This window comes from Dermacentor silvarum, chromosome 6 (genome assembly GCF_013339745.2).
Source record: "Dermacentor silvarum isolate Dsil-2018 chromosome 6, BIME_Dsil_1.4, whole genome shotgun sequence".
Classification (NCBI taxonomy): Eukaryota; Metazoa; Arthropoda; class Arachnida; order Ixodida; family Ixodidae; genus Dermacentor; species Dermacentor silvarum.
In genome coordinates, this window is record NC_051159.1 from 32184136 (window position 1) to 32208677 (window position 24542).

The 24542-nt window shown below is 46.4% G+C and overlaps 1 protein-coding gene across 1 annotated transcript in view; it reads left to right on the plus strand.

The window, feature by feature from the left end:
* The window catches only part of LOC119455386 (atrial natriuretic peptide receptor 1), a 177511-nt gene extending 153460 nt beyond the window's left edge, over nt 1-24051 (plus strand). The window contains exons 16-19 of the mRNA XM_049668976.1: nt 2354-2528; nt 7142-7240; nt 8229-8320; nt 23931-24051. Of these exons, the coding sequence (XP_049524933.1) occupies nt 2354-2528; nt 7142-7240; nt 8229-8320; nt 23931-23999 (435 nt within the window). The 3' untranslated portion in view covers nt 24000-24051. The remainder of the gene's footprint in view (nt 1-2353; nt 2529-7141; nt 7241-8228; nt 8321-23930) is intronic.
* The last annotated feature ends 491 nt before the right edge of the window (nt 24052-24542 follow it).

Sequence of the window (24542 nt, forward strand, 5' to 3'; positions counted from 1 at the left end):
CGTTGGCACGCGTCTTGTAGGTTCAAACTAAAGTCCCTAGAGTTCTGCTCTCTCAAAAAAATATCTAGAGACTTTAGTTCAAACCACCATTACTCGCGAGGCGCGGCAAACGCAAGGCGCGTGGGCGCAAGCTTTCGTGCGCCGGCACGCGTACGTGTAGTTTGGCCTGTACTAGATAGACTGCTTTTATTGAAATTCGCGCCGTCGCTTATGGGGCCGCCGCCGTCGTGCTGTTATGATATCGATGAGCATGCGCAGCCTACGCGTGGAGGGTTAGTACATCTCCAGAGAAGTGCAGTACCTTTCGCTGCAAAAGCGGCCAAGCCAAGTGGAGGCGCCGTCACTCTCCGCTCCATCGGCTACGCTGAAGCCGCAGAAGCTTTATGGCTTCCGTTGCTGGCACGGCCGTTGGACGCGCACGCATTTGCGCGCTTACCAGTTCTTGCTCAGCTGTTGCGCGCTTAAAACACCATGTGGTACATGGAGGACGGAAAGCGCAGGAGAAGCCCCTGCCAACACGCACGGGTTGGAAAAAGTGGGGCGGAAGTCACGTGCTTTTTTTCGCAAAGGAGCACTGGGACTGGTACCCGAAACGTCAACGTTGACATAGCAACCGCGTACCTGAGGCTCTCGCTGCGTCTCTCGGCCTCTGAAAAGTGAAATAATATTTTTTCGCCGGTGTCTTTCTCGCAGCACATTTTGTTCGCGAGAAAAGCTGACTTTGGAGTCTGGTGTGCAAGCTTGAAAGGTGTGTTTTGAGTCTGTGAGTGTGAGTGTCAGCCAGCAACAGATACACTCAAGCAATCACGGCGTGGGTCTTCGTCGTCTTCTTCAACGTACCATGGAAAAACACAGGAGTGCACCTGCTTCACTAAAACTGGTACAGAAATTTCATAGGATTTGTTTTGACGCGCGTCGGCAGCACACACTTCCGGCGGATCGTAACAATGCAAGTTCAAAGGTCGCGGCCATCTGCTCCGGCGAGCTTATTGGATGCGCAAAGGGAGATGGCACACCAACATGGCTGCACTTCCGCCCCCAAAAAGGTGACGTCAGGGCCTGTCCTATTTTGTTTCCTTCCGCCATGATGGGGTGCGTCCCAGTGGTGCGAGCGGTAGGGACCAGGAAAGGCCAAGCTAAATCCATTTGAATCCCTGGATTAGACGCTGACAAGCAGCAGCGGGTTTCCGTCGTCTCATCTGGTGCACAATCAAGGTGCGACGCCCGTAGCACATCAGCTGACGTTCCTCATTGCGGCAGTGTTGTGACATGCCAGCTGTCTGCCAGGGCGCTGTTTTTGTTGCGGAGCAGCAGTTGTGTCGCTTACGGCGTCGCCCTATGTCGCCTCTGCGTATCGTAACGAACACCGTGCGAAAAACTCCAGTGCATGCAGCGTTAAACCTTGCTGCATGCACTTGGCCTTACACTACAGTGTTTGTGATCTGTGCCGTAATCCAGGACTTGACTTTTCGCAGTGCATGATCCGCAAACGCTACCATGACGCATGTGCACGAGAAATCTTTGAGGCTGCTGTCATTGCAGGGAATGGCGCGTCATGCGTCAGCACTCCGTCTGTGGCTTTGTCGGAGGCAGAACTAACATATCTGAGGAACCGTCATAATTTGCGGGGAATCTAAACCTAATCTGTGTCTATTTTTGCCCATGCGCAGTGATCTACCCTTCTTTTCTTTCTTTGTTTCTTTTTCTTTTGGTATATATGTGTTCCTTTCTGAATAAAGAATTCAGTCGTCAGTCAGCGCTGGTGTGTCTCCCTTCTTGTCATCTTGTCGTGTTTTTTTTTTTTTTTTTTTTTTGCGCTGTTCCCCTATCGAGAAGTCATAGCTTTTTTCTCTTTCTCTCCCATTTTCCGTTTTTTTACTTTTTTCCCCAATCCGTGTGCGAGGTGGCAAACTGGAGTGTCGAGTCTAATTAATATCGCTTCCTTTCCTCTCTCTCCCCTTTTCTCTATCTCCCTTTCTCTCTCTGTTATGTTTTGTTTCGGAAGTACTAGTTGTTACCTGTACATTGAGCAGTTTTATTTTATTTATTCTAGTATTATAAATGTTTTTTGCAAAAGTGACTGTATTGCGCACGCTTCTTTTATTTCTTGTTTAGTTCATATAACTGTATTGCTTCGCGACGGATGTGCGATTGCTGTTTCAGCGAAATTTTGTGCTGAGAATACGAAAACCTTTCAGTTGCGAGTGCAGCTCATGCCCCGTTTATACTTGTCTCTGTCGCCGCGCTTCAAACACCGCTTCAGCATAAATAGGGATAAGCATTTCAAGCATGTCCAGCAACCTGAAAACTAGACCATAGGGGTTACTTGACGCGCATGATCCTTGACGCACAGGTGGAAACTATCGGGGACGCCTACCTGGTCGCCTCTGGCCTCCCCATCCGCAACGGCAACGAACACGTGCGAGAGATCGCGCGCATTGCGCTGACGCTGCGTCATCAGCTGCAGTTCTTCAAGATCCGCCATCTGCCCAAGAGGAAGCTGCAGCTGCGTATCGGCGTCCACTCCGGTGAGCCTGTGCGCCTGCGCAGAAAACAAACGAGATCAGTTAAAGTTTTGTTCCAGCGCGCGCGAGTGCACGCATGAAAAGATACTCTAAGGCATTTTATACAGCTATGGTATTCTCCATAAACTCTATCCTCGTTTGTTCCGCGTTAATACGCTCAATATTAGAATAGACAATTGAGGTGAAAGGTCGATTTCTGAATTTCGCGCCGAAATCAGTGTGCCGATAAGTCAGTGTGACGTCATGGATTTGTTTTCGTATTTCGGCCGAGTTGGTTGTGTCCCAAAAACTTGCCATGTCCAATCCTTGGCTGATTTTGAACACAGTGTAGTCTATTTTTACCTTTAAAGAGTGGAGGCCGTCAAAATTGATGTCGTCACGGGGAGCTTGTGCCAGAACTTCAAAACGACGTCGTCACGCGGGCTTCTTTTTCTTTTTTCTTTCTTTTTTTTGCATATTTTTTTTATCACCCCGCCTCTTCTCAGCAATAATTAGGGTCGCGTTTTCGGCATTGTAGAAGGATTATTTACTAATACAGGGGAAGCGTTTTTCTCTCTTTAATGCCATGCTAAAGCTTCATGGGAGGAAAAATTGTCATCCATCCGATGGTAGCACGAAGCACAATGGTTTTCAGAGTAAACAAGATTCGCAATTGGGGAAAAATTTGGCCTGTTCCGGCGCGGAATGAACCCAAGACCAACGGCGTTCCAGAGTGGTCGCTATACCTTCTGAGCTAACCAGGACGCTAGCAGATTGCAGGCCTAATTAATCGACAATTTGAAGCACAGGTACGCAGAATATGGCAAATAAGTTCTGCGGAAGCCCTGCAAGGTGAAGGAACATTCATGTAAGAGAAAGTTGTCCTCCAGCCGACTGTAGCACGAACCTACAAAGTAAGTTCATACGGGTTCAAAAAAACATTCGTGGTTTTCCCGGACCAGGGCGAATTTTCCTTTAACTGCGAATCTTTTTTAATGAGTTTGCTTTGAAGTCTTGTGCTACAGTCGGGTGGAGGACAATTTTCGTCTTCATGAATCTTCCTACTCCTTTCGGGCTTCCGCAGAGCAGATTCGCCAGGTTTAAAGCTTTTGTAATTATTGTTCTAAAAGGGTGCAGACACCAAATTCTCTGGCCACGATATCTTACTCTTAGGTAATACACAGCATCTAGGGGAACATAAAAAAATTCAAAGGGTCTCTTGTGTTATTCCTAAGACGACTTGAAGGCTAAAGCCCAAGTGCCGATGCAATAAAGATAGACACGTGACGTACACGTCCCCCTTAATTCGCATAGTCTACCTCGCTTAGTCATCCCTATTAATTGCGCTACACATCCTCTTAATTCACTTAGTCATCCTCTTAAATCGCTTAATCATCGACTTAATTCGTTTTATTATCGATCTTTATCATCCATCTTGCTTGCTTACGGGGATAGGAGCCATTGATGATGATATTATTTGTATCTTTCGTATCGTCGACGCGTTTTCGCTCAAGAACTTTGTAGATCGACTGAACGTACGATGAGACATATAAGGCTTTCGCATTAATAATGACCAGCATATGCACCACCGCGTCCCCAGTCATGAAATATCGCGCATTTTATACCGCACAGTTTCTCGTATCAGTATTCCCTTCAGCAGGTGTAAATAACGTTTTAGTGACGTAAATGCTGGGTACCCGACGTCACGGAGGTCACACGAACCACCAAAGAGTGGACGACAGCAAACTCATGCGTCCTCTGCATAATTTGACACGTTCGCCCACGTTCGTCGACGTCGGAGCTATGTTAAAGTGTACTAGAAGGGGGTAGCGTGTTCAGGGGCTGCACGTGCCATGCATTGCCATGAGGCGCAAAGTGTGGAAAGGTCCGGCACTTGGACGCCAGCCCATGCTACAGCAGCGCCGCCGCCAACTTCCCTCCATCCGTCGCTCATTCCTGCTGTTGTCGGTTGTGCTGGTTGTACGCCGCTGGCGCGTACGTCGAAGTTTGTGTTTGTGATGTTTTTTTTGTGGGTAGTTTATGTAGCTGCAAACGGCGCGCTGTTTAAAATAAAGGCTTGATATTCACTTACTTATTCCAGTTTAAATTATACACAGCGGTTGTCACCCAATATAAAGAGCTGAATGCGTCTAATTAGTTAATTATTGAATTAATATAAGTATCCAACTTCGAAATAACTCAAGTAATTAAATATTATTATTATTTAATGATTATTTAGGTAAATATTTCAACATAATCGTACTGTTGATTGGCATTACTCATATTACCTAAGCAGTTGAGTAATTAGGTAAATAATCGTTTTGTAGTTAATTAATTTTGCTATATTCTATATACTTTGGATCCTGTGACTTTTAGAAAGGAAGTAGTCAGTCTCTTTAAATAATATTCATGTATTGTTTAGGTGATATCTGCATACGAAAGAGTAAGTTTTCATCCGTACATGTTTTCATGTGCGACACGTACGTAATTGTAACATATCATCGTCATGTACACAGCATTTGTCGCAACATCTGAAGCTTACCTACGTTGGTTACGTATGAGTTCGCAGATCACATGAAGATGTTACAACATTTACGATAGTTTTACAAAAGGCATACTCACAAATCAGTCGCATATTACAGAGTGGCGCATAATGCATCAACTTTGTCCGCGTCAGGTGTAGTCAATATGTGCAGTGTAAAAAATTTCGATACCATTTTTCACGTGAAACGTCTCTTATTTCGGTTAGCATAGAGGGGTCGCCTGCTAAAACAGCCTGTAACGCTATACATGTATGTAAGTAAAACTTGGTAATACTAATATCACATATTCGCAACCCCATACTACCCACGCGCCTTACTTTGACATTGTTGTGAAGAAAAAAGATGCCATTATTCGGTGATGCATGTGTTGCTTGCATAGGTGCTGCCGTTGTGGCGCCACACATGACGCAGTAATAGCTAAATTTAGCTTCTCGCTCGGCGTTCAGCAAGGCATGGCTGGACTGTACAATTGTCGATCCGAGCGGGCACTCAGCTATGGTAGGCATAATTCATGAAAAGCCTGTGCTCATAGAAATGTTGTAAAGCTTACAAGTATTAGTTGTAGAAATGTTACTGTTGTTCGGCTATGGCGCCCCCACGTTCGGTAAGTAGGGTTCAAAAATGACCTGCAGAGGCCGGGGCTACGAGGCAGAGAACTGCCAATATGCGCTCGTCATCTTTGACCACGGTGGGCCCGTTACGCATAAGGAGTGAGCACGATTGCAAGGTTAGGCCGTATAGGTTAGACTAGCTGTATCTTAAGCATGTTAGCTTTGTAATGCGTCAATGAATGTCAGATGTGCATTTGCACTGCGTTATTTCTGTACCATGCAGCCTCATAAGCACGCACAAGACCTTTCAAGTACTCCACTGTAGCTGCGTCCCCGATACAACCGCCCAAAGCGTTTTTTTAAGACGAGATCTGTACTCCGCCATGTCTCGCAAGGTCATTCATCGCGTCCCAATGACCTTGAGCAGCCGGAGCGCAAGTGTGCCAGGTCTGACGTTATGCCACGTGATCCGCTGCCGAGAGGCATCGCAGCTGCGCTCGCTCGCAGCCTCGCTGCTGCGGTACCACGTGACAAGGCGCGGGTTTAACGGCTGCTTCACCGGCGCTTGGTCACTCAGTCTCGCCATGGATGGCGCGCCGGCTGGGCCGTCTGTGCGTGTGCTTCAGCACAAACGGCAGGTTGAATTCAATCATCCAGTAGATATAGCTAGACGGCAGGCTGCGAAATCTCAAGCAAAGGCAAAGTTGGCTGCTGAAACACCGGAGCAAAGGGAGGCTAGATTAGCACGTCATGCAGAAGCTTACCAAGCGCGGAAGCGTGCATTAATGAAATACTGTATGCATCGTCTTTGTAAAACCAAGCCAAACAGACCTTTCGCTCGTGATAACTACCATTTACAACAGTTAAACTTCAGCCAATTTGTTATAATCTGCACTATGCCGACACCCTCCCCCCCCTCCCCACTTCCCTTTCGCAATGCAGTCAACCGGATGCTACTCAGATTATTACAGTTACCCTTCTCTATTTGCTCATCTCTATTTTAGGTAGATTTACAAGCTAGGTTTACAAGGGTAAGGGATTACAAGCTAGGTTTGCAAGGGTAACTCGGACAATTATTATTTTGCTCTTAGTTACAGAGTTGTTACCCTGATAAATTATAGAATTGAAATTTTGTGATGTTGAAGGATTTAAAAGAATTGTTGGCCTAGATTCAAAATATGTTCCATGCAGTGTGTATACAATTTCTCATTTGTGTGCTGCAAACATCGTAGTGAATAGCGAGCAAAAGGATTTCTTCTTTCCCGTGTATTTATGTGGCACCTTCTGAGGTAAAGCTTCCTCTTAAACATTCAATCAGTAACGCTTCGCTACCTCATCAGGTTTTCCAGAAATACAGCGCGCAACCGCACTGCGAAGCGCCGAGTTATTCTTGCAAATAGTAGACGCGTGACCCACAATACCCGTGCCCCTTCGAGATGCATTGACCCTTAGCCTTTCTGTACTGTACTTGTCCTGCAAATGGTAGCGCTTATCTAGAATGAGTTGGCAGATGTAGAGTCTTCTTATCTTTATATACGGGTAGGTCCTTGCGTCGCTGGTGTTGTGGGCCTAAAGATGCCGAAGTACTGCCTGTTCGGCGACACAGTCAACACGGCCTCACGCATGGAAACAACCGGAGAACGTAAGTTTCGCATGCATTTTCTCTAACATCACTGCAATTTCAACGCCAACGAATCACAACGTTTGATATCTGACGGGGTTAATAAATCAGCAGCCACCGCAATTCCACGTTACACAACCGTCGTCTTCATCATCGCTGTTGTTGATAATGATGATGATGATGATGCAGCTTCTTTATGACGGATTGGTAAAGGAGATTGATAAAACAATGGTATTTCTTCTATGCGTTGCAGCAAGATAAAACGTAATTGCGTTTGCCGAAATCGCGAGTTGAATGCCACATGTATCGCATCAACCTACAAGATCCATGCGCTGAATGTTACAAATCTGTGCGCTCCGCTGCCTTGGAGCGCAACTGAAGGCATTAGTAGTTCAAACCGGATGGAAAATGCGGCTTTGCGCCTCAGGCAATCACCAACGTCGTGCCAAACGCTTCGTTCGCTAGTTTGACCGGGGATGTTCGTGAATGCCACGTCTCCAGAGTTGTACCCAAGCGGTCCCGTAAACTCTCAATAACAACCGCAAGGACTCTCAAAACCACCCTCTGAAAAATTCGGATGCATACTCCCACAAGAGCACGCACACACGAGCAGGGGCGGCCCCCGTGTGAGCCCCCGATGACGTTCCGCGGAAAATTGAACGTCATCAATCATGGGAAGCGTGCGCGTGAAGCTGAGTCAAAAGCAGATGCCAGAAACCCTGAACGTTTAGGCTAAGTGCTGTACGACCTTCAAGTGAACGCCTCTTCCTGCCGCAAATAAAGTTCTCTATTATGACAACGGTGGGTCTATTTGTCTGGAGTGGATATATGCTTGTGTGCCTGAAGTCACTACACATTTTTCCTTCACGGGCGTCCGTATTTTGCGTCCTATTTTTTATTGTCAGCTAATAAAGAGCATGATGCATTTGGATAGGTGGACAACGATGCAATGGGCCGTCATTGTATCGACTGCTCATGCCTCCTTTTCGCTCTTCTCTCCTCTCAACAGCGCTCAAGATTCACGTCAGCTCCAAGGCTAAAGAACTGCTCGACATATTTGGAAACTTCCAACTCACACTAAGAGGCGAGGTGCAAGTGAAGGTGAGTAACCTAATGATGAGATGAAGTCGGTTTGCGCCTTTCGTTTGCTTGCGAGATAGACAGTCGTCATCACGTGATTCGAGGCGTTCGGCGAAGCGTATGTTTGAGGTTCCCTTTTATTACGTGGCCACAGATCCCACGGGTTGACCTTTCGAATGCTTTGACTCTGCGCAATGATATTAGAGCACGTGTTCTTTGCCCATTTATTTTCTTTTCTGGCGCTGTTTAGGGTACGGATCCTAACCATGTTTTCCATGTAAACAATTCACTTACGGTTGGTCTCGACAAGGTTCACAGACCCTTACTATAAAGTCTTAATACGAATCAGCTGTAGGAGTGCATATATTCTCATCGCCTAACTTGCATGTTCACACTACGTCGCATATCGTCAATTAAGCCATCCCACGCTGGCGACACCAGTATGTTTTAACCAGAACCAATACATCGATCGTACGCCTCATCCCTGCTGGGAAAGGCCCGTGGGGGGCCGTGTTTAGACAAGCGTTGCCCAATGGGATTCTGCGTACGCCGTAATTGTCAATTTCTTTCCCACGCGACGTCGTCTAATGAAAGCACTTAGCACCGAGTCGGTGTACTGTGCGCGAACGCTGAGAGGTCTATAAACATATCGCCCTCGATCGGATAGCAGCCGCGGACGTCACGCTCCACTTCGAAGAACTTGTTCATTGCTCGATATATTCCAGACAGGCGCCGGAAAGATGAGAACACGCACAGCTGCCTCACGGAGTACTAAGGAAACGTTTGAGAAGACATATTGCAAATGGCTCAGCTGGTCGTGCAGATGCGAAATTAAAAAAATTGAAGTCCGGGACAAGCTTCGGTGGTGCTTGTTTGTAGAGCACTTCAGTGGAGAGCACACATATTGTGATATTACGGCATATATTCAAGTAATAGCGAGCCACGTATTATAGCGAAGCTATATACCTCTACCAGCCAACGGTTATTTTGTGTGCCCAGCAAAAAACTTCCGCCAAAAAAAAAATAAGAAGTACCGAACAAGCATGAAAGTCACATGACAGATGAAAAGGCCCCTATTGTCAGCAATTGAAGGCACAAAACTGCATAACTTCGTTGCCATATCTTCGCCACGCAGAAAATGGACTTGCCGCACAACTGAGCGCTTGTTTTACAAGAAAAAAAAACACAACGCAAGCGCCACACGTCTGGTAAAGTGCCCATTTGGCAATCAGCCAGTGCGTGAGCTATATATAATAAAAGGAAAACCGGTCTAGCAACGCCATCAGTTCATCCCAGGCTGCCATGGGGAGACCACGCAAAGTGAAGACTGCAGAAGAAGAGCGCGAATATAAAGCTCGAAGAAAAAAACAAAACAGTCTCGTTGAAGCACATGCCGTGTGTGATCGCCTGTGGTTCCGCGACGACTTGTCACGCATCTCCGCCGTACAGAACGCCGCAAAGAAAAGCGGTGCCCTCGACGTTCTCGCTCGTGCATTCCCCGGACAAGCCGTGTCTGCTTTCGAGGTGTGCGGACCTTGGCCAAGAACGTTTCAAGCATCAAAACAGAAAACATAAGCGTATACCATAGTGACCACAAAGCAGTGGTGAATGTCGTTGTGCAATAAAATAAATTTCACACACTGCATTTTACCGCATATTCTTTTCTTTAATGATGCCTTTGGTGAATGTCAACAGCTTCGCTAACATCCACCTTCACAGCGTGGATTGGACCTACATTTGTTGCTTAAGAAGTGCTGCCAAAGATAGAAATAGAATAGGAAAGGCAGGGAGGCTAACCAGGCTGCACTTGGGGGGGGGGGGGGGGGGGGGGGAGATATTCTGCAAGTGCCCATCTAGTGGATTGTCCTTTGCGGCCGTCATTGATTGGCTAGAGCTGTATACGAGCGAGAAAGAGACTGGCTTTGGGCGTCTATCTCCTTCTCGCGCGTACTCCAGCACCGCCAATAAGCACTTCAGCAGCAGACAAAGTGGACAGTCCACTAGGTGGACACTTGCAGAATTCCCCCTCCCCCCGGTTTGCTACCCTACACTGACGGAAGATGCAGCGAAAAGAAAGGAAAGACAAAAGTGTTTCGTGCGCACACATAAGAGCGTTCGCTTCCCACTTAAGGACGGTCGCAGATCCAAGTCGACATTATAAGCTCCAGCAGGGCTATGGTGATTGAGAATGACTTCCGAGTCAATGGTTCCATTGTCTTAACTACTGTGAGCTCTCTGTCGTTTAATCGGCGTAAACCAGCCGCAAAGAGTGTCTTTCGTCACCAAAATAGCGTCAGTGGATGAGGATGGGCGCCAAGAGGCGAACCCTGCAGGCCAAGGAAAGGTTTTATTCACCATGGTTCCTGTCATGATAATAGAAACAAAATTTTAGTAGTTGACAGTTACTTTTTGCAATGTTACAGACAGACGTCCAGGAGAACTTCAGCAGTAAAGTACGATGCTAAATAAGCCCATAAAAAATTTGGAGGACGCTTAAGCTTCGCCTTTAAGAGTGGAACGCGATAGCATTCAATAATCCCTGGGCCGGTATTTTGTAGCGATGCCTTTCCGATAATAATGCCTTTTCGCGTTTATCGTGCTTTGTCAGAGGTCGGAGCTACAGTCCGCTCGCGTTATCAACGGCATCAGCCAGCCGTGAGCGGTGGATGATAAGACTAGAGTAGAATAAGTCATAATGCCTCACCACAAAATCGCGGCCCTGAATGCTCGTCAGCTTTCCGGCAACTGCAGCGTTCTTTTTTCTCACCTCGGCGCGCCGCAACCGTTTTACGCTTCCGAGAAGGCGAGCGCCATATGGATGGGGTTTTCGCAAGTAACCTACCCGAGCACCAGGCGCGTAGCCGGGGAATGGGGGGGGGGGGGGGGGGGGGAGGCTGATGGGGCTGCAGCCCCTCCCCCCCCCCCCCCCCCCCCCCCGAAATTTTTTCGTGCTGGCATGCACCGCCGACCAAAACAACCACCGACGCTACGAATCATTCTGCATTTTGTCTACAATGCCTTTTTTCACGCTCGAAAAGACAGTTCAGCAGGAACATTGTCAACTCGGGCTGGATTTCGTGGCAACGCCCTTGCACCTGGAGTCGCATAACGCGAGAAGCCCCATCCGAGCACAAACTTTCAAGGGCTTTTCGAGAGCGAGCGGGCGCGTTGCGGCATCTTGCAGCGGCCGTGGAATCTGCGGAGCGCATGGATTTCAATTACGAAAATTTATGGGCATAAAGTTCGCATAAACTTTTGGCGCGAAAGGTGCACTGACATTTCCAAAGACGTGCTTTAGATTGTCAATTCTGAAACTTTATGGGTTTAATGTTCTTATAAACTTGGGCCAACATGCGCGCACTGGAGCCCTCGCGTCCAAGCCGTTCCAGAAACGGAAGCACGCGCTCGCAACCTTCCACACGCACGAAAATACTAAATAGCACCGTGACTGGCAGCTGATAATCTTCTCTAAACATATTCAGGAATGGCGCCCGATGTGATCAATCAGCTGGACCAGGGCAGGCAAAGTAAAATAAGAGAAAACAGAAGAAAGTTAACGGCCTATTATTGAGACAGTTGTTTTTTGCGGGCAGCAAGGTCTGACTCTCCGTGACCATAGGGACAGTGGTCCTATGGATTTAAGCAAAGCCCCCGCTGAAAATAGTGGTATTTTCAGAGTACTTCTTCGCATGCGAGCTGATTGTGGAGATACATAGGTGAACAACCATTTGGAAAGTTGCCCCAGTAATGCCTCGTATTTCAGCCCAGCTGTACACAACCAAATTACAGAAATTTGTGGTGAAATTATCAAAGAAAGCCTAGATGCAAAAGCAGGCTGCGTCTCCATACATGCTGACGAAACAACGCATATTTCTGGAATAGAAAAGCCTACTGTTTGTGCAAGGTTCCTAAAGAAGGTTGAAAACGACATCGAAGGAGTCTTTTTAGGTTTTAGCACCGGAATAGATGCCCTCTCTCATTGCGACTGCAGGTTCTATGTAAATGTGTACAAACTGCTGCAGAGTCTACTCACCCTTTCAGTGACCACTGACCGCGCAGAGATAATATTTTTTATTTAGAGTTTACTAAAACCTACTTGCGCTCTACAATGTCTATGGAACACATGATTGGGCTGGCGCTTCTATACGCCCACAGAGACGTCGGCATCAACGTGTCCGAAATCATTGACCGCTTCGCTCAACTTCCCCGCTGAGGGAAGTTGGGAAGTTTGTCCTTTAGATAGCAAAGCAGCAAAATCAATTGAATTTTCTAGCTCTGTTCCTTCAGGACCACAAACACGTAATTATGAAAACCTATGAGTGTTCATTAGCTTCTAAAACCGCAGATATTTTCACTGTTTACTCTAACCGTTTGCATCATGATCAAAATTATAATGCGAATAAGAAAATTATGAGGACATCAATAACCAATTTTGACCGACCTTGCTCATTGAAAGCCCAGCCCATGCGGCGTTTGCCAAAAACACTCGGGTAATAGGTAGTTCAACTTGCTGCATCATCTGTGGCTTTCGTTTGTCCTTTTCTGTCCTTTTTAGCTACCTGCTGTTATTTCTTTTTTGAAACGAAGCAATAACCTTCTTTAATTTTGGGTGCAGAATAATTGTTGCCGCTGTTCAGGCAGTTAAATTACACATTTTCAGACTGATTTCTGCATTATTCCTCTATTATTCTACCCATATGGTGCTGTCGCGACCGCCGCGTGGCCCAAGTACATATCCCGATTTCTGCGATCACAGTTTTGTTCTTGCGTGGATCGTCTGTCTTTCTATGCGTAAAGTTTACTATCTGTGACTGCGAAACATGTTTATTTGTCTTGTTTGAAGCATTATATACAGTGACATTTGCTTAACTGCGTAGATTTATTGTTGACTTATACGTATAGTTAAATATTTTGTTGCGAGGTTTTGTGCATACAAGCAGTGAGCTTTGTTTCCAGCAACTCTTCTTTGCATTTTATCAAGTTGTATCTCTGTATTTGTATATTCCATTCTATCTTCGCTTTTCTCATTTATATTTTGCAGAACTCCTGCTTTTTATTTGTACTCACTGTTGCAACTATAATCTCAGTGTAATTACAATGCACGACCGGTAACAGCTGCTCCTGCTCAATCTATTGCAACGAGGGACAGCGTCATTGCGGTTTTTTCCTGGCCGTTGCATATGTACAAAAATGTAAACAAGGTTCTCGAATGACAAGGATTCATCAAAATATTTGTCCTCAACTTGTTCATTTCATGGCCTTTACGTTTTTCATATCAGCTGCATGCACTGCTTTGCTGGTTTCGAACTGATGTAGTTCTCAAGTTCGTGTGATATTTTCTTTACTTACTAAATAGAAAAAAAAAACGCGGGAGCATTGATGTCAATGATTTCTGCCATAATTTTTGGGCCATACCAATATAGTCTTTTATGAAAAATAGATATTTTACTTGACAGTGCGTAGTCTTCAATAATTCGTTGGCAGCATCTAATATACAATGGCATTGGCAATGCAGTTATTAGTCATGTATTTGATCCCTCGACAAATTCTAGAAGGAGGACGCCGCGCTGCAACCTGAGTCCCCCCCCCCCCCCCTCCCCCCGAACAAAATGTTTGGCTACGCCACTGCCGAGCACACCACTGTTGTTATGGCAGAAATGCTGGAAAAGGGGTTTGTGTTTGAGTTTCCTCGTAACAGAATTATGTTTTCTCGTACATTCAAATTACACTCCGACGCTATCATGTCTGTAGGTTGTAGTTAAGTTGTACTTTACGATTTTTCTGACGACTTTTGCTTTGAGAAATTCAATTTTTGTTCACTAACGCCTTGCGCCACGTGGAGGGCCTGTGTGGTTGAGGTGGTTCGGGATGAATTTCTCTGCCAGGGACGCCGATGCTTACGCCGACACCGACGCTGACGCCGGATTTTCTGTGACACGAGGCCCTTAACGCTATCGCGTTAATACACAACAGTATTAGAAGTACATGTAAGCCAGACGAATAGCAGAGAATAAAAGACGCTTCGTTCTGCAACGCAGTCGTATATAGCGAGAAGCGGCGGACGCACGGGAGATGCGCAGCGGTTAGCTTCCCAAGCATGAATTTCCCTTCGTCACGCATGTTACGATATCCATTACATTCTCTATGCGGTCGGCAAAGCATAAGACTGAATGTCTAAACGTTGTTAGTGCTATAGGTGAAAGTAAGAATTTCTGAATGAGAATTGAAAACGTTAGATGTTAAATAACTTCTACAACTTCAGTCGGCTCTAGATTTACAAGCCTTTAAAATACAGTAGTAAATTACAGTTACTTAAAGTACAGTTGTAGAAGGGGGTTGTCATGTACCGCGAACAGGCACAAGTCCAGATGAGCACTACATGGGCAACTCGTCTACTCTCTTATGTCTCTCTGTGATTTATTTTAAATTATGGGGTTTCACGTGCCAAAACCTACATCTGATTATGAAGCACGCCGTAGTGGAGGACTCCTGAATAATTTCGGCCACCTGGCGTTCCTCAACGTGCACATCAATCTAAGTACACAGGTGTTTTCGCATTTCGCCCCCATCGAAATGCGGCCGCGGTGGCCGGGATTCGATCCCGCGACCTCGTTCTCAGCAGCCCAACACCACAGCCACTAAGTGACCACGGCGTCTTTTAAAATGGCAATTAAAAACGTTAGATATTGAATAACTTCTGCAAACTTCAGTCGGCCCTAGCTTTATAAGCCTTGAAAGCATAGTAGTAAATTACAGTTATTTAAAGTACAGTTGTAGAGGCGAGTTGTCATGTAACGCGAAGGGACCAGTCCAGATGAGCCCTACATGGGCAACTCGTCTACTCTTTTGTGTCTCAATGCGCTTGATTTTCATAAATTGCGATGTTTGTTCCTATATTATTCTTTGTTTCAAAAAACACAGCCATCGCCATTGCAAGGTGACCAAATCTTATTGTTTTACTTTAATTTCAATCTTTAAAGAAGCGCTTATTATGCTTCACGTATAACCGTCAAAAACAAAAAGAAATAGATGCCTTTCAAGGTTGTTTTGTTGTCTTTATTAGCACTGGATTAAAAGCCCCCTCTGGCCGTGCTGACAATGACATCGCGTGGACTTCTGCTAAACTTCACCGAAAATTGAATTTATTCCTATTCCTACCGAGGAAAAGCCGGGCTCGTCGTCGGAATCGGTACCGCTCCTACCGATGACGAAATGGGCCCATCCGAACTAAACTTGCAAACAAAAATTTGGCTTTACCGCGCGTAGAACAGTTCGGCTCCACTGCATGCGTTTTTTCGACGTTGTTTGACAGGTGGCACGACAGAGTAGCACATTTTTGTAACGGCTACCGGGGGACGTATTCTAGGACGATCTCTTTCGGCGATATCACTTTCAGTGCGCGCTTATTGGCTGGTTGAGCAAAACCGCATGAGCTGATTGGCTGGTCAAGCACGGCGTCACGCGAAGGCGATAGTATCGCCGAAACTGGTCTTCCGGGAATACGTCCTCGGCTTTCCAAAATGACATTGTAGGTCATCTAGACATTCTATTGACGAGAACTGATCTAAACCTCACAAAAAAGGATGCAAATCCTCAGCTGCGCATGTCACAAATTTTCGCTTGCCACTTCTTCTAGTACATTCCGCCAACTGACAAAAGTCAAAAGACAACAAGGAGACGCTTTCTGTGCTCTAAATTTTCCTCAAGTCGTCGGAAGAGAAGCACCAACTAAAACCAGGGCCTTGTGCAAAGGGTGCTGCGTTGCGCAGTGCACTATAGCTAGCGTTGAACGAATTGCGTTCGTTCGTACCACAGAGAGGCGAACTTCCATGGGGTTTTTCAAATTGGGGCGGGTCGATCTTGACAACCTGTGGCGGCCATGTTGTTTTGGTGCCGTCTGTCTAATCTGTTGTTTATTATTCAGTCACTGGTGCCAAATCATCGTCGCAAGTTACATTATTGAGCAGCACGTCCAAATGATAAAACTTTGTTATGAAAATGACTGTTCGTTAGTGCAAACGTTGCGCACGTTGCGCCCATTTTACGGCAGACGTGGTGTCCCTACAAAGTCGGCTCTGCAACGTATGGTGGCCAAATTCGAGAAGACCGGTTCGGTAAACAATCAGCTGACACCCGTACGTCAAAGGAACGCCAGATCGGCCTAGAACATCGCCGCGGTCCGTGAAAGTTTACAGGAGAACCCGAGACAGTCAATTTCTCACCGCGCACAAGACATCGGCCTTTCGCAGACTTCAACTTCGCGAATTTTGCGTCGGGACTTGCGCCTACACCCGTAAAATATCAAACTGACCCAGGGGCTCAATGTTAATGACCATAGACAACACCGTTTGTTCACTTACTGGGCTTCGGAGCGTTTGGAAGAGGACCCCAACTTTGTCCGAAAGATCATCTTTAGCAACTAGGCGAACTTTTGGATGAATGACTATGTTAACAAGCACAATTTCCCTATTTGGGACGATGCCAGGACGACGCTACGGGCCACACAGCGGACGCCACGATGGAAATTCTGCATGAATGCTTTGAGGGTACAGTTATCTCTAGCAGAGGTGACCTGGATTGGACACCAAGATCGTGCGATTTGAGCCCGCTAGACTTTTAACAGCGGAGCTGTTCAAGCCGGCCGTTAGTCCGTCCGTCGCGGACAATAAGTGTGGGCCGATCCTGGCGGTGTGCACAAAGAGTCCAACTAGCGAAACTGAGCCTGGCTGGCTGTCTAGGTAAGCACGGTTGGTACTACTTAGCTGAGTCAATCATCAATGGCCAATCGATAGCCAATCAGTACCTAATCTGTGATCGATTAATAATTAAGAAATTCCGGAAAATACTGGGGATGACTTGGTAGTGCTTAGCCTAGGCCAAATACGTGGCCAATACCTTGCGATAGCCAATCGTTAGCCAATCAATAGCTAATCAATAAACGATCAATAATCAATAAATCCTGGAAAATGCTGGGCATGACTTGGTAGTGCTTAGCCTAGTCCAACATTACCAGACTAGCTTCAGTTGTAAAACTCTCCGCCCGTGCGCTTACCGCCGCTGTCGCCACTCCTTGGGCAGTCGCCAGATGGCGGCGCCGTTCCATCGCGCTCCACTGCAGACGCCTCGCCGCAGCCTTGAGCTCGTGCGGACGGGCAGCTTGCGCGTGTTTCACGCTCGCTGGCGTTCTTCTCCCTATAGTCCGAATTAGTGATACCATGAGAAATCGGTATCCACCTACAGCGATAATATATATCGGGATAGTTGGTTCATACTGAAAGAATGGTAAACTGCACGATAGGAAGAAACGCAAACGACGAAGCGCAGAAGCTGCGTTTTTAAGAGTCGCGTGTTTCTTCCTGCCGCCTAAACCTTTCACGCAGTTTACTTTTCCCATACAGCAGCTTGACAGGTGTTCTCGCTGATTTTACTTGCTTAACACTTTGGTCTGGGGCAGTTATACGCCAGCTAGCGAGACCAAATTTGTTACCATAAAAATAACAGCAAACTTTCTTGCAAACCAATGCATGCTAAAGAAAACGAAGCAAACAACAACTGCATGCCCCTATATATATATATATAGCTAAGACTTAACTGTCACAAGGGACATAATCTAGGCAAATGATTTGGGCCTACGTGGAAACCAACTCCACCTACAGCAGCTTGGCACGTTTCCTCGCTGCCTTTACTTCAAGACTGGATCCCCGGCGCTGCTCCAGGAACCTTGCCTAAGAATGCATTTTTATGCAAGGTTCCTGCAAGGTATGCGTGTATAAATGCGCGTGACTGAATAAAAATTATCGTAGCTTGCACAAGTGGCGCAGCTAGGTCCGTAAGGCCAGGACCTAGCTAGTGCTGGCCTTACGGGTTATGCTTTTCCGGAATTTATTTATTATTGATCGATTATCGATTACCTATTGATTGGCTATTGCAACGTATTGGCCACATATTTGGGCTAGGCTAATCACTACCAAGTAATCCCCAGCATTTTGGGGAATTTCTTGATTATTAATCGATTATCGATTAGCTATTGATAGGCTATCGCAAGGTATTGGCCACGTCTTTGGGCTAGACTAAGCACTACCTAGTCATCCCCAGCATTTTCCGGAAATTGTGGTTTATTGATCGATTATCGATTAGCTATTGATTGGCTATCACAAGGTGATGCGAGGCGCAGCTGTGCGCAGTGACGTCATCGCTAGGCGAGTTTTTGCGAATACTACGCGGGGAAGCAAAAAGCTTAAACAGCTCCGCTGTTAAAAATTTCATGATGCGTGCACTCAGTTCCTGAAAGCGCAAGGGGCACCCAACACGACTCAGCGTATTCTCTGACAGCTCTTCTAAGATGGCCTAGAACAGGTCACCAAATATCTCCCTTCGTTCGCGTTTTTTTCCCCCGGTTGGTTCAACAGATACGAGGGAAGGTTCGGGAACACTTTCGGCACCGCACCCTCGGCAAGTGTCCACTTGTCTCGTGGCACCTCCACCGTCTGTCCATTGATAATATGCACAAACACTGTCAGATGTCCTGCTCATGAAAGTGTAAATCACGCACCATGGATTTCGCAGAGAGTTCTCGGTCGGCACGAGGAATCGCTTTGTTCAACGCTCAGCGAAGTGTCGCATTGCTGGGAGCACACAAGAAGTGGCGCGCCGAACTGTCACATCGTTCGATAGCCGCTTGTTGCAGTCAGGAACGCAGCACGTCGGCATCACCTGCTAATATCCTTAACAAACGCGGCGAAGGCTACAGTTTCGCGGATGACATGCTTTCTGAAATCCGCCGTCAACAACCAACCACAGAATACACCAACGCTGCACCGCGTGTTTCGTCCGGCCAGTTCGCGTAGCCGGCTAGTGGGGAAGTGAAGCTGGGTGCGACGGCAGCGCCATGAAGGCGCGGGCGGGTGGTGGTGGTGGCGCAACGCCGCCGAGTTTTACAACTGAAGGTAGTCTAGTAACGTTGGCCTAGTCCAAATACGTGGCCAATATCTTGCGATAGCCAATCAATACCTAATCGATAATCGATCAATAATGAATCAATTCTGGAAAATGCTGGGGATGACATTGTAGGGCTTAGCTTAGCCCAAAAGCCAGGACGAGCTAGGTGCCCACCACTGCCACTTTAGCAATGCGCCTCCAGTGCAAGCTACGCTTTTTTTTCTTGTGGGGTTTTCTCAAGTCGCAGTTCTATGCCAATAGGCCGCAATGGACCGATGCCCTAAAGTCAACAAAACCCAGGCCATCGATGAAGTTCAGCCGGATCTATGTGGCAGAGTCATAGAAAATTGGACCACTCCGATCCGTGTCAACCTGAGAAGCCGCGGCGGACATTTCAACGATTTTTTGTTCCATACATAATGGCACACATGGGCCTTTCAAATAAAAAAATTGAAGGGCGCTTAAGCTTCGCCTTTAAGAGTGGAACGCGATAGCGTTATCGGGCCCCGTTCGCGTCGCATTTTTCTTTCAGTGGACTTCACTGCAACACAGAACGTGAGAAAGCCAGCTTACAAAGACCAAGCTTGCACCAATCCCCTTAAAGTCGGCTTCACTTTTAAATGGAAATTCATTGCTCGGAAGACGTTTTTCCTGGGGCAATATATGTCGTCTTATATTAAAATGTTAACGCCCTAGCACCTTTTTTCTATTATTTTAATTATTCTTTGCTATTGCCCCGACGCGCGCGCGTGTCCAAAACGCTTCAGGCAGGCGAAGTCCCAATTTCACCTGCCGAGGATGCGAGCCCCATCTGGATATGATTTTCGCAAGTACCCTACCTTAGCGCGTCGATGTTGGTATGGTAGAAATGCTGGAAAAGGGGTTTGTGTTTGAATTTTTCCGTAACAGAATTATGTTTTCTCGTACATTCAAATTACAATCCGACACCACCATGTCTGTAGGCTGTGGTTAAGTTGTACTTTACCGCTTTTCTGACGGATTTCACTGTGAGAAATTCAATTTTTGTTCACCAAAACGGTGCACTACTTGGAGGGCTTGCGCGGTCGGGGTGGTTCGGGATTATTTTCTCCTTCGCTGACACTTTGCGCCACGCGGAGGGCCTGCGCGGTAGGTGTGGTTGCGGATGATTTTCTCCGCCACGGACGCCGGCATCACGCCGACGCCGGATTTTCTGCGACACGGGGCCTTTAACGCTCTCGCGTTAAAAGTGAACTTCGTTAATACGTCACACAGAGCATGCTTTATTGTATTTCAACATCGACCCGCCCTTAGTGAAAAACCCTATAGAAAGTTTGAAGTCAAGTTATACAGGCTTTTAACGAATGAATTGTGACGCAAGGAAACGAAGAAGGAAACCAAGTAGGAGACAGGATAGGGTGCCAAACTTTCAAATAGTTTTATTTCCAGCGCATCAACCAGATATATCTATTTCCAAAAATATGCGCACAAAGACATGGCACAGCACGTGTCACAAGCTACCTCACTGCGTTATCTAAAAGCGAGCATTCACTTTTGTAGCGGGAAACAGAAGGCACACTGATACAACCATCACCCATCTTCCTAATGTGATACGCCTCGAGCAATTCACGTGCTAACATTTCTCTGCTTCTTCCTATCACGCCCGTGTCATAAAACCGTGGGGCACAGCCATGCGAGGCACAATGGAACGGTCGGTGTGGACCCACACCGTTTTTAATCGATAAAACATGCTCCCTTAGGCGGTCATTAACACGGCGGCCTGTTTGGCCTATATACGACTTGCCACAACTCAACGCAATTTCGTATACGACGCCCACCATGCAGCGCAGTACCGGCTTACTGGCGTGCTTCTTTCCGCATGGGAGCTTGGCCTTTTGGGAAGAAATGCGAGCGCAAAGGTTAGACAACTTGTTAGGGGCCGAGAAAACATAAGTAGCACATTTGTTTCTTTTAACGACGTGCTATAAGAGCAGCGCGAGGGTATTTGCATTGGGTCGTCTGTAGCTCCTGTCCTTTGTAACACACTTCTCTCGTGTATTGCCCAAGTACTTGCTAGAAATCTTGACTCACATTTATGTCCTAGAGTATTTAGATGCGTGGATGATTTTCTTGTACTTATAAAGACGTCTAAGCCGCTAACTGTTTGTGACGATGTGAATCACGTATTATCTGTTTTCAGACAGCATGGAAAAGGCTTAAGGTTTACGCATGAGCTTCCGCTTGACAATCAGTTGCAGTTTTTAGACATTAACCTGCTACTAAACACTACTCATACTTGCTGGAGGTACAGCCCCCGCGCCCGTAAGGACCTTCAGCCTTATGATTCCGCGCACTCAAAAACAGTGAAAAGAGATATCGCGACACTGTGTCTAAGGTCGGCTTTAAAGAAGTCTTGCGAGCACACAATGGACGACAGTTTTCAGCTAGATTTCGAGGTTGGTTGCACCCGGGTTTCCTTCGGTGGTCATAACCAGTGTGGCTGAATCTTTGCTATAGAAAGAAAAAAGGTGCAGCAGACAGCCTAAGGCCATGCAGAAGAAGAGACCACTGGTTTTACCTTACATGCACAAAATCGCCCTCAATTTGAAAAAAAGTTGCTAACAGGCATGACGTTCCGGTGGTTTTCTCGGCCCATAACAAGTTGTCTAAGCTTTGCACCCGCATTTCTTCCCAAAAGGCCAAGCTCCAGTGCGGAAAGAAGCACGCCAGTAAGCCGGTACTATGTTGCATGGCTGGCGTCGTATACGAAATTCCGTTAAGCTGTGGCAAATCGTATATAGGCCAAACAGGCCGCCGTGTTAATGACCGCCTAAGGGAGCATGTTTTATCGATTAAAAACGGCGTGAGTCCACACCGGCCGTTCCATTGTGCCTCGCATGGCTGTGCTTCATGGTTTGATGACACGGGCGTGATAGGAAGAAGCAGAGAAATGTTAGCACGTGAAATGCTCGAGGCGTATCACATAAGGAGGAAGGGTGATGGTTGTATCAGTGTGCCTTCTGTTTCCCGCTACAAAAGTGAATGTTCGTTTTTAGATAACGCAGTGAGGTAGCTTGTGACACATTGTTGCTCCATGTCTTTGTGCGCATATTTTTGGAAATAGATATATTTATATTTATTTATATTTATTTTTACAAAATACCCCTAAAGGCCCTCGCAACCCAGGGTATTACATAGGGGGGGGGGGGGGGGGGGGCACAAATACAACAACAAAGTGGTTGTTGCGCTGGAAATAAAACGTTTTTGTTCATTATTATGGGGTTTTACGTGCCAGAACCACGATCTGGTTATGAGGCACGCCGTAGTGGGGGACTCCAAAAATTTGGACCAGCTGGCGTTCTTTAACGTGCACCTAGCTAAATCTAAGTACACGGGTGTTTTCGCATTTCGCCCCCATCGAAATGCGGCCGCCGTGGCCGGGATTCGATTCCGCGACCTCGTGCTCAGCAGCCCAATTGAAATAAAGCTAGTTGAAATCTTGGCGCCTTATCCTGTCTCCTACTTGGTTTCCTTCTTCGTTTCCTTGTGTCACAATTCATTCGTTAAGCTATGCACCAACTCGCCCAACGCACTACCCGGCTATACAGGCGTTCCTCAGAGTGATAGTATTGTTTTAGTTAGGAGCACAACACACCTTTTCCGCTAAACTTAAGTTTTTAAGCTTTGTAGTAAAGTTTTTATTAGTACTGAGGCTAACCGAACTATGATTTTCTTTTTTTAATACATCTGTAAAACAAAAAAAAGAGTTTCGATATTATATTTCACCATTTTTATTACGTATATGTTTGTTACACCAATTAAAAATAATTGGTATTGTAGCGCCCACCAATGCCGCAGAGCATAAGCGCTATGGTCGGCTCTGGAAAGAGAAAAAAAAATATGCGCAGCGCGTGCTCGGGCGCGAGCTCGAGGCGCGAACTCGAGTCGCAAGCTCGGCACGCGCAGTGTCGCTCTGAAAGCTTGCCACGCTGGTCGTCGCAGCCGCTGCTCGGCTAGCCGCCTTCGCCCTTCTGAGTAGGGACGACGGCACGGTTCGTCAGCCGCCATCACGTCCTCCTACAGTGTACTTGAGCCACTTTTGCAGAGAGTGCTTGGTAGCGAATGGGTCAACACACCATCATTAGAAAAAAAAAAGTTGCATTATAGCTTAGCAATTTTGATTTGTTTTGTTATGTTTATTGTGTCTAGAAATCTAAACTCAGCACCTCAATTCTCAAAAATGTATTTAATTTACGCGAGGGCAATCGAGTTTCACACACAGTGGGCGCAGAAAACACCCAGCATTTTCATGAATGCTTATTATATACCGTGCGCTTCCAGCTAACTGGAACGCACGGTTTTAGAGCACGTGCTCTAGAGAAATTGTAACAACTGTATAATAGCGGTAGTCTTGTGTCTTACAACCAATATTTTTCCTTGACTAAATATTAATTAGTGAATTATTTTCATTTGGTCGACATTTTAACTATTGCTTGAATCTCTACGTGTGATTTATAAAGTTGTAGAGCGCCTCATATAACCTCAGATTCAAGCATTCTTTTTTTTCGTACTACACTTTGCCTTGTTGTTATTGCTGAGAAAGAACAAAAGCCTGCGAAATACAAAAAAAAAAACCGTGCTGGGGCACTTGCGCGACTGCTATATTGCTGCGCTGATTTGCGTTTTTTTTTTTTGCGCGTTTTCTCTTTCGCAGGGAAAGGGAGTCATGACCACCTACTGGCTGGAAGGGGAACACAACTGGCAACCGGAAACGGAACAGTGAAAAAGCTATTTCCCAGTTGTCACGCATCCGCCTTTCCGAGTCAAGCTTACTGGCGAAAGATGCCGCCAATCTGAACACAAAGCAACCAACCGGCCCCTCCCCCATCACCCCCCCACACCACACACACAAACACACACACACACAAAAAAGAACAAGAAGGAAAAGAAAAAGATAAAAAAAAATGACCAGCTACCCCAGGGCCTCCTAGCAAAAAAAAAGTCCGTTATCAACTAAAGCGGGAATGCTTTCGCAGATGCTAGCGGCATGTCAATTGGTTCGGATGAAGGTGGCGTATTTGGTTCCTCCTCGGTAGTCATAAACCGAAGATCGCACGCACTCCGATGAGAAACAACTGCAGTTGTCGCTTGCGTTGCAATAGTTAAGGGACACGCAGCTTCATGATTTTCTTTAAAGGAAGGGCAATTGCCTTCTCAAGCACATTTCGCGCCCGCGTTCTAAGTAGCGCGAAAATCTTTCTTCGTGCCACGTTCATTTACGATTTACGAAGATATATAAGAATATCACCGTGATAAAACGCAATGC